Consider the following 14,981-nt stretch of genomic DNA (forward strand, 5'->3'; position numbering starts at 1 on the left):
AGAATAAGCTCAGCCCCCAGGGGAGGCATGATGGCTACTAGCCACACCCAGCACAGCTGTTTCTGTTGCCAGAGGGCCTGGGGGCAGCCACAGCCTGGAAAGCACACGGGCGTGTCCCAGCGGCCACAGGGCTCAGTGCAGCGTGCCCTGGCCCCTCAGAGAGTCTACGGTAAGGGTCGGGGTCGCCTCACTGCCTCACACAGCACTGGTAGGCAGGGGATCCTTGGGATAGAAGAACTATTTTAGAATTTTGCTGCTTAAGAAAATACCGTAGAAACTTAAGTGTTTCTCACGAACGTGTCTTTTAGTCCTTTAGATTATGTGTTGTTGACAGTTCTGAAACTTGTATTTAATACTCTGTGTATCCTGGACTTTCCTACAGTCCGACTGTTACAACTACTTTGAAAAACCTCGGGGCACTTTATAGACGACAAGGCAAATTTGAAGCTGCGGAAACATTGGAAGAAGCAGCCATGAGGTCCCGTAAACAGGTCAGTGACATGCCTTCTATTTTTAACTCGCCTGTTAGAGGTGTTTTTTTGTTTTGTAATTAAAAAAACTTTTTTTTTTTAATGTTTATTTTTTAAGAATGAGAGAGACAGAGCGTGAGTGTTTTTAATATTTATTTTTGAGAGAAAGAAACAGTGTGGGGGGGGAGGGGCAGAGAGAGAGGGAGACAACAGAATCCGAAGCAGGCTCCAGGCTCTAAGCTGTCAGCACAGAGCCTGATGTGGGGCTTGAACCCAAGAACTGTGAGATCATGACCTGAGCCAAAGTCAGACACTTAACTGACTGAGCCACTCAGGTGCCCCAAGATATTTTTTAAAGTTTATTTATGTATTTATTTTGAGAGAGCGTGCGCGCGCATGAGAGGGGAGGGGCCGAGAGAGAGGGGGACAGAGAATACCAAGCAGGCTCCATGCTGTCAGCACAGAGCCTGATGTGGGGCTCGAACCCAAGAACTGTGAGATTATGATCTGAGCCGAAGTCGGGTGCTTAACCAACTGAGCCACCCTAGGCGCCCCTCACCGCTTAGAGCTTTAATTGAATGGGTTGAATGAGTCTTTTTTTTTTTTTTTTTTTAATATTTATTTATTTTTGAGAGGAAGAAACAGAGTGTGAGTGAGTGAGAGAGGGGCAGAGAGAAGGAGACACACAATCGGAAGCAGGCTTCAGGCTCTGAGCCGTCAGCACAGAGCCCGACGCGGGGCTCGAACTCATGAGCAGTGAGATCACGACCTGAGCTGAAGTCGGACACTCAACCGCCTGAGCCACCCAGATGCCCCGAATGAGTCTTTTTTAATATGACTTATCAAAAGCTTGACTTAGAAAATATTTAATATTTTAGTTTGTACAAACAAAACTATATTATTTAAAAGGTCGTAACTATAGGGACGCCTGGGTGGCTCAGTGGGTTAAGTCCCTGAACTCGAACCAGGCGTTGGTCTCAGGATCTGGAGTTGAAGTCCCACGTTGGGCTCCGTGCTGGGTGTGAAGCCTACTTAAAAAAAAAAAACAGACCATAACCATGACACCGAAAGCACAAGCAGCAAACGAAAACCTCGATCGGTTAGATTCACCAGAATTAGAAACGTGTGTGCACTCAAGGACGCTGTTCAGATAACGAAGATACCCACAGAATGGGTGGAAGTGTTTGCACATCGCATGTGATGATGCTCTAGTGTCCAGAATGTATAGAGACAGGAGGATTTCCTAGTTAAAGAATGAGCAGAGGAGGAGGAGCTGAGCAGACATTTCTCCAGAGATGGTGCACAGATGCCCACGGGCGCGGGCGGGTGAAGTGCTCCCCATCGTCAGCCACCACCCTGCTTCACCCCCATGGGGACGGCTCAAGTGCGACACAGAATGTAACAGGTGTCGAGGGAAAGATGTAGAAGTTGGAGCCCCCATGTGCTTCTGGTGGGGACGTGAGGCGGCGCAGCTACCATGGACAGCAGCGTGGTGGCTTCGCAAGAAGGTGAACATGGGATCATCGGAGCGTTTCCTTCATCTACTGAGGCGTTTAGTCATGTGAAATACGGTGTGAGGAGATGGAGGGAGGGGTGCCCTTCGTGCCCTTTAATGAGCAGCTTTCAGAGTAATGAGTAAGGATGTTAACCCTGTGTGTGTATGTGTTTTTGTGTTACCTTGTGTGCACACGTGAGCATGTGTATGTGTGTCTGTAAATATATAAAAACGTATGTGGAGATGGCACGTTTGGTTTTGTCTTCTATCTCTTTAGGACTGGAGAGGCAGGTGTGAGTTTTTCCCTCCACCCCCCGCCTCTTTTTTAAGTTTATTTTATTTTTGAGAGAGAGACAGGGAGAGAGAGTCTCAAGCAGACTCCGCACTGTCAGCACAGAGCCCAGTGTGGGGCTCAGACTCACAAACCATGAGATCATGACCTGAGTGGAAAGAAAGAGTTGGCCGCTAACCACCTGAGCCACCCGGTCACCCCAAGTTTTTCCCTCTTGAATGGTACATATGGAGGCGATTATGTGCTTGCTGGTTTATTGCCGCTTTTTGTCTGGGGTTAAAGTGACCCGTGTATACCTTAGAATTCTTTTTCTGAACAAAATCTGTGCGGACTGAGGAGAGAAAACCCAGGCAGAGTTGGTAGCAATGATGTGTCCCAGCCTGTGCCCCTGGAGGAGCCCCTTTCTTAAGTCTGGCCATACTTCCTGGGTCTTCTGACTCTGGAAGGCTGCTTGGGAGCTGGGCATGCACAGGGGAGAGCGCCTGGAGGCATTGGGAGGCCTGGTGGGGGTCTGGCTGTGTGGGGCTGCATGGCATTCGGGCACAGTGTCCACGTTTGCCACCCCTGGGGATGGAAGGTGGCTTCCACCGCCTTGATGCTCATCCCAGCTCTAGACTTCCATGACCTGTCATCAGGATTAGTGCCAACAATCCAGGCTTTGTTTTAAAGTACCAGGATGATGTTTATCAACTGAGCGGAGTCTGGGGATCAGGAGTTGTAGAAGCTTAAAGAAGGGGATTGTCAGTGCTTTACCGAGAAAGGTCTCCTCCTGCCTGGTGAGGGGGCACGTCCGCTTTACCGTAAAGTCACATTAGTACATCATCTGTCTGAGATTTGTACCTTTTGAGAAAGACCCTATGGGAGTCAGCGCAGTATTTGCACGAGTTGTTGGGGTTGAAATCCCATTTAGAGTATAGATCGTTAGAACTGAAACGCACCCGGAGAACAGTCTGTGCTGTGGGAGGCCGTCCCTGCCGCAGTGAAGTGAAGTGAGCTTGCTGCTGCCCTCTCGCCCTGACACTGGGGCCGTCTGGGCGTTGTCCCGGCAATGTCTGATGAGACTTTGCAGACGGAGAAGTTGAGAGGGTTCCGCACTCGTGTACCTGCCTCCTAGGTTCTGTCTTGAACGTGTCCTTGCTCTTCGGCACATCTGTCCCAACTGCCCATCCACAGGTCCTTTCTTGGGGAGGGCGTTTCAGGTTTGTATGTGTCAGTTCATTTCCTTGTAAATACTTGAAGTGTGCAGTTTGCTTGCTGGAGCCCAGTGTTTGTTGTTTTTTATTTTTATTTTTTTATTTAAAAGTTTTTTTTTTTTAATGTTTATTTATTTTTGAGAGGCAGAGAAACAGGGCACGAGCAGGGAAGGGGCAGAGAGAGAGAGAGAGAGGGAGACAGAGAATCCGAAATAGGCTCCAGGCTCTGAGCTGTCCGCACAGAGCCGGATGCGGGGCTTGAACTCACGAATTGCGAGATCATGACCTGAGCTGAAGTCAGATGCTTAACCAACCGAGCCACCCAGGCGCCCCTATCGTTTTTTAAAATTCGAGGTAAAACTAACCGAGTGGAATGCCTAAGTGTTAGGTGTACCTTCCTGAGAATCACTGCTCTGAGTTTTTCTTTCCAGTGTTTAAGAGCTGTTTTGTTTTTCTTTTCCTTAGTGAAACTTAACTATCTTAGAAATCCTGAACGAAACTTAAGTTCTAATGGATCAAACCCTTTCCCCCTTGCCTGGCTCACAGGGTCTTGACAATGTTCACAAACAGAGAGTAGCTGAAGTGCTGAATGACCCTGAGAACATGGAGAAGCGGAGAAGCCGGGAGAGCCTGAACGTGGACGTGGTCAAGTACGAGAGCGGCCCTGACGGAGGGGAGGAAGTGAGTATGAGCGTAGAGTGGAACGGGGTAAGTACAGTACACAGCCGCCGGCGTGCTCGGCCAGGCGCTCTGTCCCCGCGTCCCCCGGCCGCGGCCTGGGCCAGTGTCCTGCAGGGGTGCCTGCCAGCACTTTCCTCTTGTCTTATGTGCCAGACACTTTCCTGTTCTCAAATTACGTACAAAATTAAGATTTTTGTAAGTTTTTACCTTCTGCTAATGATGAAGTCTGTTACTTGTTTGAAGTGGTAATTTTCTTCTCCATAGGAACCCATGAAAGCTGTTTGGCTTAACTTTGAGCACTTAAATGCTGATTGAGTGTCCTGGTTATTTAAAGCATAATCCATAACCTGGATTTATTTTAATATTAGGATTAGCGTGGCAGATAACTAACTCGCTTTGTTAACTTAACCCATTTTCATCGCTAACTCCAGCGCTCCTAATTTCACTGACCAGGCTGCTGTCGATTTTGTTAGAAGTAATTCAGATTCCTTAAAGGGAGGTGATGTTGTCAAGTAGAACTTGTCTCTAGGAAAGAACAGGTTGGGATGGCTGCTGTTTGTGTCCCACTTCAGTGCTGAATATCATGTTTCCCCTGGGGGTCCAGGGGCTCATCTCTCTCCACTATCATCTGCGAGAGGTTCTCGGACGCAGAACTGCAGAACCCGTGCCTGTGTTTGGGACCTATCCCTCCAGGCTCTGCCTCTGGGTTTCACGACTTTGCCTTTATGGATTTCTTACCACTGCTGTTTACCCAGTGGTTGCCGAAGAGCGTGTGGCCTTCTGAACATTTTTTTTCTAGTGTATTTTGGTCACACGTGGGTAATATTTTTGTCTATTGAGCTGGTATCTGTGGGATTTTGCTTTTATCAGAGAGGATTGAAAGCAGGATTAGCTTTAACGCATCCAGGTGCACTCTCGATTTTTTTATCATTATTATTTTTTGAAGTTGTGGTCCAGTTTGATTAGCTGATATGGTGCAGATGTTTTGCCAAATAGTAGTTTCGGGTTTTTCTATACTCCATCTTTTTGAGTGTATTTATTTGGGATTTTTCTATAGCTGTAGCGGTTTGGTAAGGATTAGCAATCTAAGCAGACACTTTGTACGTAATGTTAGGGGTCAGAGTTTCAGAGAGAACATCTTTTGACCGTCTTTATCTGGCAGCTGCCTCGCTTTGGGTTTTCCTGTGCCAAGACAACCAATCAGCATCCGCTTTGACCATCCCCCTGTCGGGCTGTAGTCCAAACAAAACGATGATGGTGCAGGCCCTCCTCTTGCCCACATCTGGCCACACTGTGTACTGTACTCTCCCCATGGTTCCTGTCGTCCTGCATGCCTGTGTAGAGGGCCACGTCCCTTCTCCGGCCTTTGGAAGCCAGGGTGCAGATTTGATACTCTCGAATGAAGTTCTGGGGGAGCTGTTTCTTGAGACAGTATTTCTAGGTCAATCTTCCTGTGAAATCCTATCATAAAGTTATTGACAACGTGGAGTTGTGTTACGTCTTCAAGACTGAGACTCAGGGATGAGGGAGAGGCGCTTCCCATCCAGGGTGGAGGGCTGGTAGGCAGCTAGTCAGGCCTGCCGCGGGGTCCCAGAGGCCGTGGGCACAACAGTCACTCCTCTGGAGCACACGCTTGGCCCTCTTTCCATTTCACATTTCCCGTCTCACTTTGGACACGCTCTCACTTAGGACGCTCACACGCCAGGCTTTGGACCCCTTTTTACTCGACATTAGACACTAGGAGCTCTGCATCTTTGACAGGATCCATCACAGGGCTCATCGATTGGCTGTGGGGTCCATTGGCTGAGAGAATCTAGATTCCAGATCTTAAGTCCTTCCTAAAACTCGCTTTGAGCAGCAGAAGGATCCCTTTTTTCAGAGTCTCAGCTCAAACAGTGGCGAGTTGAGAACTGCCCAGGTTAACCAGGCGGGGAGCCGCCCAGGTTGGCGTGAGCACCGCTGGGCCCCCGAGGTGCCTGCTCACATTCAGTCCGCCCTCACCTTTGAGGGAAAGCCACAGCTCCCAGCTTCTGAGGTGGTGGTACTGAGCTGTCCTGATACATGGTCGAAGTTTCACTTTCAAAGCATCCTTGTTCTGCTTTAAGAAGAGACCTGATAAAAGGCAGTATGCACCCTTGCATTTTTTTTGAGTGAACCTGGGTGAGGGGTAGTTTTGTGCAACCAAAGGAGCCCGTTTTAAGTGTCAACTTCTAGTGAGAAGCTGGTAGACCGCAGTCCCCACGTTAGTCTTTGTCCAGGTGTGAGAATAAGTGTCCCTTGCCCTCTGTGTGTGAGTGCGGAGTTCCCCCAGATGGCAACGGGTTTAAGGACCGTTGCCACCTGCAAGGGCTAACCGGTGTGCCGCAAGAGTTTCTAGTGTTACGCAGTCCAGATAAACTAGAAACGAGTTGGGAGTTGAGGTGGGCGTCAGGGCTAGGCCTGTCCTCTCTAATTTCACGCCACGAATCGTGAGTTTCTGTTGGTGGCTTCAGGGTTTTCCTGGCTTATTTTATCATCCCAAGAACCTGTTTTACATTTATAATGAGAAAATGCCACCTGGATTTTATGTTGGCGTTCCGCATTAGAGTTTTTAAGTCTTTGGAAAACAGTTTCAGTGCTCTTTAAAAAGTTTAAAAACCGCTACCTTAGGAAAAAGCATCGTGTCGCTCTGTCGGGCAAGTGCTAGTCCAGTGGGGAGGATGGCGGGCGTAGGCCTGGCTGCCCGGTTCCGTGATCAGAGCCGCTTACGCCAGACTGAGTACGTGTCCTCATTCTCCACACTCAGAAGTAACGTCTAAAACGAAGGGCAGCTAGTCCGAGATCAGGCACACTAGGCATAGTTGCCCCCTGCAGACACTGAGAGTCTGGGTCTCAGCACAGGACTGAATTCTGTGCTATTAAAATGCAAGAAAAGTAAGGTTACTGGATATATTGTGACAATTCATAGGAAATTTTTGGATCAAATTCTTAGGGAAGTGCAGTTCTGTTCTTTTAGGTATGTACCATAAAGATTGTGATTAAAGTGCTTGAAAAATGTGACTTCCTCAAACTTATTTTTGTATAAAGTGTACAGTTCTGAAAAGCATTGTCAGGAGAAGCCTGAGTTCTCTTTTATGGTCCTGCTAAAAGTGCAGATGCTGTGTGCACAGGAATGCTTCCTGATACATCGGATTCCCTTTACCCTCTGTCCACCTGGCTTTGTGTTCACTGAGGGCTGGTTCCCTTCAGATACACGGGAGTCCCTGGGCTGCCTAGTTACTAAGCAGTCGTATCTGCAGCCATGCCACGAGGGCCCCAGGAGACCTCACAGGAGGACCCAGGGCCCCCGAGTCAGTCTTCTGCGCTCTGTCTCGATTCGCGCTGCCAGTGCCCTGCAGGCTCCTTCAGGAGGAGCCCGCCCCACCTCCCTGTGTTAGTGCTTGTGAGAGCTTGTGATCCACTGAAGTCTTGCCTGAGATTATGAGGAATGGGACGGTACGTGCTGTTAATTAGAAATAGGCTTTTTACTTTTGAAAGTTATATTAGGAACACGACTAGAATGTGACAAAAAACAGCAAATCACCTGAAATCTGTGCTTAATAACTACTGCTCTATGTTTCTCAGCCAATACGCTATACACTTCTGTTCAGAGCCCACTTTTTTGACGTAAATACGCTTTCATGGCAGTCAGTGGAAGTAGTAGAGGCTCCCTGAATAGAAGCCCACCGGGGTTGGGGTGGGTTCCCACTGCACTTCCCGCTGGTCCTGGATGGCGAGGGGAGGGTGGGCAGCCTGCCCCAGCGCCCCTTCCCCAGCGGGGGGCTGCTTCCGGAACCTAGGTCCTGTGAGCCTGCGGGGGAGGGGGATGTTCACCGTGAAGTCCTTCTCCTGCGGTCCGCAGAGGGTCTAGTCCGGGAGCGCTACACGTAACACCGCTGGAGCGTAGCGATGAATTGGGGGGCGAACAGCAGGTGCACGGTTTGTGGAATTAACATTTTAATGTCCTTTTTCTGAAAGAGCAACAAGAACTTATGTTTTCTTGTCCTCCCAGCATTCGTGGGGAGTTGGTAACAAATTTTATTTTTCCATTTTAAAGATGAGAAAAATGAAGCTCGGGCTGGTTAAATGACTTGCTCAGCGTCCCATGGTGAGTCAGAGCGGGCAGGGGCTCAGGTCCCCGCTGTCTGGGGCTTCGGTACAAGACCATTGGGTTTCCGGTCTGCTGAGACCCAGGATGCATTGCTGCCTGTGGAATCCATTTTCCATAACTAAATTTATTTTGGATTACCGACTGCATGTTTAAAATGTGCTGAAGATTCTTAAAGTCCGTGGTTTCTTAAAGTTTCTGAAATGTCTAAACTGTTAGTGCTTTCAAGGGAAAGTCCTCCCTGATTTCAGAGAGAACTTTATAGTCTAGGGATGCAGAAGGATTTCCGACGAAGTTAAAGATCATGAACGTGCCATTCCCGTGTGTAGCCTTTTTTTCCGGTGACTGTCAAGTCATTTCATTGTGGGATCTCCTTTATGTACAGTTGCCGGAAAACCTCGTTACAGTAAGTACCATGGAGATTTCTAGCACAGTGCCAAGCCATGCTCTGAAACTGGAATTTAATTTTGACGGCAGGAGTAACTAGTCTTAATAATGTATGTAACCGATAACGTGTGGCCCGGTGCCTCTTTGTGCCCGGCTGATAGGAGCAGGCAGAAGGTAATCCCAGATACTGAAGCGATTCAGAGCACCGCCGAGATCCGTGACCTAGAAATACTGTGAGCCGCGCTGCGCTCGTGGGGGTGGCTCTCTGCTCACAGCGGTTTCACTGGGCTCTCTCTCCGTTTCTGTCTGACAGGCCTAGCTGCCCTCTGTGACGCTCACACCGTCTCCTGCATGACGGGCGGCTGCTCCGGCTTTACTTCCCTCTCCAGTGCTGCCTGCTGTGTGTAGCAACCCCCTAGGATTCTTGTCAGAGCTCCACCTCTCTGTGACTGGCCATTCCTTTCGGTGCTGCTGTCCTTTCGGGGGGTTCCTTATCTCTGTGTACATGTAGCTTTGCCAGATATGTACTTAGTAATATAAACTGTGTTAATAAAAACCATTTACCGTGTGATACATGAGTTTAAAAATTAAGAGCGATTAGCTGTTCACTTTGATAAAAGGTAGTTAGAAGTACCTGCAGGTGTTGATGCAGTGGCATGACAGTGACCGTGGACGCTAGCTAGGCTGTAAGAATAGGGCATGTGCCGCCCCCGTCGCACTCCGAGACCTGGCGAGGCCCCCCGGGCCCCGGGCTCTCCCCTTAGGATCTCGCTCAAGTAGCATTTGCTGTGTAGTCTCTGTGAAATTTTGGCAACTTGGCTCTTCTCCACTAACCCTTAAGTGGTCAGTGATTTGTGTATTTGTGTCTTTCTAACTTCTAATAAACTCACTCCAACTGACCTGTGTCTTCGTGTCTGTCTGCTTAGTGGGACTTTTCACTTTTTCCATGGAATGCGGCATTGTGTGGCTTCTTGAAGGAATGGGGCTACTGTTAATCTTACTAAGTCATTCATTCTGAGAATAAAAGTTGCTACAGACACATTTTTTTTACTCTCTGTTCTTCATTTTCATATCCAGATAACTGCCAAATGTTTCACTTATTAATGTCTGAGTCCGTTGTGATGAAAGCTGGGCAGTCTTTTACTTCCCACGAGGTGTTTGAGGGTTTTTAGTTTTTGTATGGAATGAACGTTTTATTTCATTTTCCAACCTCACTTACAATCCAACATTTAATAAAACTTTTTAAAAAACTTACTGAAGGGTCGCCTGGCTGGCTCAGTCAGAAGACCATGCGACTCTTAATCTTGGGGTCTTGAGTTTGAGCCCCACCTTGGTGGAGGGTCGGGGAGGGGGGACTTATAAATAAATAAATACATGAGAATTTTTACAAAATTATAAAATTTACTAAAGAAGCAGTATACCTAAGTATTGTATTTACATGGAATTGTTAAAAAGAAGTTGTCTCTGTCAGCTCAGCGTTTGGGGTCCAGTACTGTTACGTGGCCCAAATGCTTCTGTTTTTATTAAACGTGGAATTTGATTTTGGTGATCTTCCAAGAAGCAGCCTTCATTTTCTTAAGGCTTTTTCTGTGTGTAGTTACCTTTTGTTTTGAAACAGCAGTAAAATTTGGGGGATGTTTTTTTTTGTTTGAATGTACTTCTCAATGTTCAAATGTTTTCATGATCATTGGATTATCTTTAATGAGATTTAAAATGGATCGAGTTCTATTTCAAGTGTGTTTATATGCATGGCAAGTTGGTAATTTCTGTAGCAGTCGCATTGCCAGCAAGTCACAGACAAGTAGGTCAGCCGTGACGTGAATTCTTGTTTTCATGCAGCTCTGCCTCTTGGGAGGTCGGCGGAGGACCGTCTGCGGTTTCACATTTGTTCACATTTCTTTCAGGACGGCACTGGATCTTTAAAGCGCAGTGGCTCCTTTAGCAAACTCCGGGCTTCCATTAGACGCAGCAGTGAGAAGCTGGTTAGGAAGCTGAAGGGAGGAAGTTCTCGAGAGAGTGAGCCAAGGAACCCCGGGTAACTATCTGCAGCCCCGCCGGGTGCCCGGCGGGCCCTCCTCCCCCAAGACAGCGGTGCCCGGCGGGCCCTCCTCCCCCAGGACAGGCTGAGGGATGACCGGGGGCCTTCCGTGCAGAGGCCGAGAGGGCGGATGCCTTCAGAAGACATCTGTGCAAATCTTTGACTTTGTGGCATGTTCAGAGGAAGCCTTAGTGGTGGAAAGTGGGAACTTCGTATTAAAACACCCGAGCGTATTCACTTGTTTACTCTAGACAGGCGTTACTTATTTTTTAAAATTAGCACTAGTTCATATCCTTTAAAATTAATTTTTAGTTAAAAAAAAAATTAGTTTTTAAAATCCTTTTAAAATCAAATGATAACTGTGATGGTATTAAGCCCACACGGGTATTAATACAGGAAGAAAAATTGTTTTAAATAGAAGGATGACAGTTTCAAGACTTTGTTATAAGGTGTTTCTTTAGGAGATTAAAAAACAGATTTCCCACGTGTTTAACAAAAGGTACACTCCTGCGTCCTGGAGTCTTTTGAACAATAACATGGAAGTTGTCAAAGGAATTTGGTTCTGAGGCATTCTGGTTTTGATCGGGTGTGTCAGCAGGAGATCGGCTGTGAACAGTGTGTGCATTTCTGGGTCACTGCTGGGGTCAGCATCCTGTTTGGGATGCATTTCCCACAGAGGCACTGTTTTTTCTGCTCTTTGAAGCTCTCAGTTCCTAAATGGGGCCTGCTTTTTAGAGATGGACTCTCAGTGAGACCCTGTCGTACACCTGATCCCACCGTCCGCTCTGCGGGCGACGAGTCGCCCACTGCTGGGGCACGGGGTCCCCTCCTGTAACGTGCTGGAGACACCGAGGGGAGGGGCTCTTCCCGCTGCTTCCCTTGCTGGTCCCAGAGGTGTCCGGTCTCGTTCTTCTGACCCCTAGGCCCGGGGAGCAGAGCCCTGGTGGGGCTGCCGGCCGCCCTTGGCCCCCACTCTGCCTGCGGCTGCACACACTGCTCGATGGCTCGCGAGGCAGGAGGCGCGATTTGGTTGTATAGGTGGCTGTCCCCCTGCTTCTCAAATGTTCACGAGCCCGTTTCCGTGGAGGGAGTTTTATGGGCTCCACACATTTGTTCTCAAACTACCTGGAAGGAACAGTGTTGGAAGCCGGTCGGGGTTTCTGGGATACGTGAGGCTTAGCAGCAGGTTGCCGTCCTGCCCTGCCGACAGTGCCCGAGGGCCTGGGACCCGACAGGAGCGTGCATCAGGGAAACAGGTTTTGATTTGCCTTTGGGATAAAGTGCTTGTTTTAAAATATTTGCAGAACTAAATGATAGGTCATCGTTTGCCTCACCGAGTTTTGAAAGTGTAAGCTTTTTTTTACCGCGATGTGAGGATCCGCACAGACTGTTGTGCAGTCGCCCAGTTACGTCCCGGGGCGGGTCTGGGAGCGGAAGAGATTTGTGTCACCATGTGGGCGGCTCCTCCAGGACAGACACCCCGGCTACCAGGGGTGCTGGGTGTTCTGAGACTGTTAAAATGCGGAGTCCTGTGACCTGGACCTTCTTCCCACGTGACGGAGCCCACGGTTTTTCTCGTGGTCTCATCCGTGTCTTCTGTCTTGACTGTGACACAGAGGTAGGGACCCTCCGCAGTGCGGCCCGGCTTGCGGTGCTAGGACGCTGTCCGCCCGCCTCCACACTTCACACCTCGCACTTTTCCTCTGTTATTCGAGATGATGCCTTACTGAACTTGATGAAAAATTAATGACCTTAGAAATGTTATTCCATAAAGTGCAGAAAACTGAATACTCTTTCTAGGTACGAGTGACCGTGTTCATTAACTGGACAGGTGGTTCTCCAGCCACAGCATCAGCATCTCGTGGGGGCCGGGTGGGGTTGTGAACAGACTGTCAGGCCCCACCCCACCCCTATGCTAGTGCCTTTCTGGCAAGTTCCCAGCAGGTGCTAGTGCTGCTGGTCCAGGACCATGGTTTTTTTTTTTTTAAACTTTTTTTGATGTTTATCTTCAGAGTTGAGAGAGCAGGGGAGGGGCAGAGAGAGGGGGAGACACGGAATCTGAAGCAGGCTCAGGCTCTCAGCTGTCAGCACAGGGCCCGCCCGACTCTGGGCTCGAACCCACGAACCGCGAGTTCATGACCTGAGTCGAAGTCAGACGCTTACCCGACTGAGCCCCCCCAGGCACCCCAGGACCACCTTTTGAAACTCACTGAACTGGGCATTCTTCTGTGTTGCACACCCCGGTTTAAAATACCCGAGTGTGAATGCAGCTCCAGGAGGCTGGGGAGACCTGCTGGGAAGGCACCAGTTGTCCTTACTTTCATCTTGTAAGGAAAGGGAATTTGAGGAAGAAATTTCTTAGAGAAAGCCAACCAGCAAAAACGTATGGACAAAGTGAGGGCTCATGGGGGGTGGAGGGGAGGGAAAAAGCGGTGATGGGCAGGGAGGAGGACACTTACTGGGATGAGCACCGGGTGCTGTATGTAAGGCAATTTGACAGTACATTAAAAACATAAAATTTAGAAAAATATGCATAACACGTGAAAAAAGCCAATTTGCTGTTTAACAGAATAATTAAATGTGGCAGAATATAACTTCCTTGTCATTTGCTTTGATTTTATCCTTTGTTCTTGGGTAGTGTTACGTAGAGAAGAACTCGTTCAGAAGTGTAGCAACCTGTGGGATACGTTGGGATGTTTTTGGTTTTTCTTTTTATCCTGGTTGGGGCATTTTGGGAGTGTGTTTTACTTGAGAATAAGTAAATTAAGGTCTGTGGTTTTGGTGTAGTTTATTCAATGAGAACTTGATAAATACCTGTCGTTTGCCGGGCGCTGCGCTCACAGTTGATGCTGGGCACTCGTGTCGTGACCCAGGCCTTGGTCCACATTCCTAGTGCATTTTGTATGTGTCTGGTTGTGCTGATCCTTCGGATCTGTGCTTCAGTGTCACAGCTCTGCCCTCAACTCATAGAGTAAATAGTGTGCCCTGTGTCATAGGTGGTTCAAGTTCATAATTACAGTTCCTGTTGCAAACATTTAAAAAAGAACCCTTGAGGGGCGCCTGGGTGGCTCAGTTGGTTGAGCATCCAACTTCAGCTCAGGTCATGATCTCACGGTCTATGAGTTCGAGCCCTGAGTCAGGCTCTGTGCTGACAACTCGGAGCCTGGAGCCTGCTTCCGAGTCTGTGTCTCCATCTCTCTCTGCCTCTCCCCTGCTCATTCTCTGCCTCTCTGTCAAAAATAAATAAAGTTAAAAAAAAAAAAAAAAGAAAAGAACCCTTGATATTGGTTATTTTAACTTGAAAAGCTAAGGGGACTTTCTGTTTGAGGGCATCCCTGGTAGTGGTAAGCAATTATGGTAACTTTATCCATAATTTAAGTTTGGGTTTTAGGTTATTTTGCAGGATATTGCATCAAGTATTTTAAAGGTATCAAATGGGGGAAAAAAGTAAACATTGAAATCACTGTATTTCCTTAAATATAAAGCATGAAATTTCTCTTAAATTTTGATTTAAAAAAAAATTTGCTTTTGAGAGAGAGAGAGAGAGTGCGAGCATGAGCCGGGGGGGGGGGGGGGGGGGGGCAGAGGGAGACACAGAATCCAAAAGCAGGCTCCAGGCTCTGAGCTGTCAGCACAGAGCCCGATGCGGGGCTCGAACCCACGAACTGTGAGATCATGACCTGAGCTGAAGTTGGATGCTTACCCGACTGAGCCACCCAGGTGCCCTAAATTTTGGTTTCTAAGCTTCGGAGTTTATTTTACTAGTAAAAAATTGGTTTTCCTTTTAATAAAAAAATATAAAATACATGAACGTATATATGTATCTGATCTCAACAGTGAGCTTCGAGTGTCTTTCTTTTACATGGTCATTCCGGGTGAGTGTTGGGATTTGGAGGAAACCCCAGGCTCCCTTCTTTAAAAAATTTTTTTAATGTTTATTTTTAAGAGATAGAGCACAAGTGGGGAGAGGCAGAGAGAGAGAACAACACAATCCGAAGCAGGCTCCAGGCTCCGAGCTGTCGGCACAGATCCTGACGCAGGGCTCGAACCCACAACCCACGAGGTCATGACCTGAGCCGAAGTCGGATGCTTAACCGACTGAGCGGCCCCCCCCCCGGCTCCCTTCTTAAATCGAACCTGACACAAAGGCTTGTGCTGAGTCTGAGGGTGGCGCTGGCCAAGCCTCTCGGCTCCTATACGTGCCAGGGTTCACAATGTGACGACGTAATGACACTTGGAATTTACACACACTACCTGAAGACAGATACTTTGCAGAGAAAGTGCTTTTTTTCCTGTGGG

General features: G+C 48.2%; 1 protein-coding gene across 12 annotated transcripts in view; it reads left to right on the forward strand.

The window, feature by feature from the left end:
- The window catches only part of KLC1 (kinesin light chain 1), a 66,081-nt gene that overhangs the window by 44,169 nt on the left and 6,931 nt on the right, over positions 1 to 14,981 (forward strand). For 5 of the 12 annotated variants that reach the window (XR_006204107.1, XM_042944422.1, XM_042944421.1 and 2 more), the window contains 3 exons: positions 383 to 491; positions 3,997 to 4,158; positions 10,549 to 10,679. Coding sequence is in view for 11 of the 12 variants with exons in the window: in XM_042944422.1 (XP_042800356.1) it covers positions 383 to 491; positions 3,997 to 4,158; positions 10,549 to 10,679 (402 nt within the window). In the remaining variant the exon portion in view is untranslated. Of the gene's footprint in view, positions 1 to 382; positions 492 to 3,996; positions 4,159 to 8,206; positions 8,258 to 8,957; positions 9,612 to 10,548; positions 10,680 to 14,981 lie in introns of those variants that run through there. The other 7 variants (XM_042944427.1, XM_042944426.1, XM_042944429.1 and 4 more) reach the window with 7 other exon arrangements.

This window comes from Panthera leo, chromosome B3 (assembly GCF_018350215.1).
Source record: "Panthera leo isolate Ple1 chromosome B3, P.leo_Ple1_pat1.1, whole genome shotgun sequence".
NCBI classification, from domain to species: Eukaryota; Metazoa; Chordata; class Mammalia; order Carnivora; family Felidae; genus Panthera; species Panthera leo.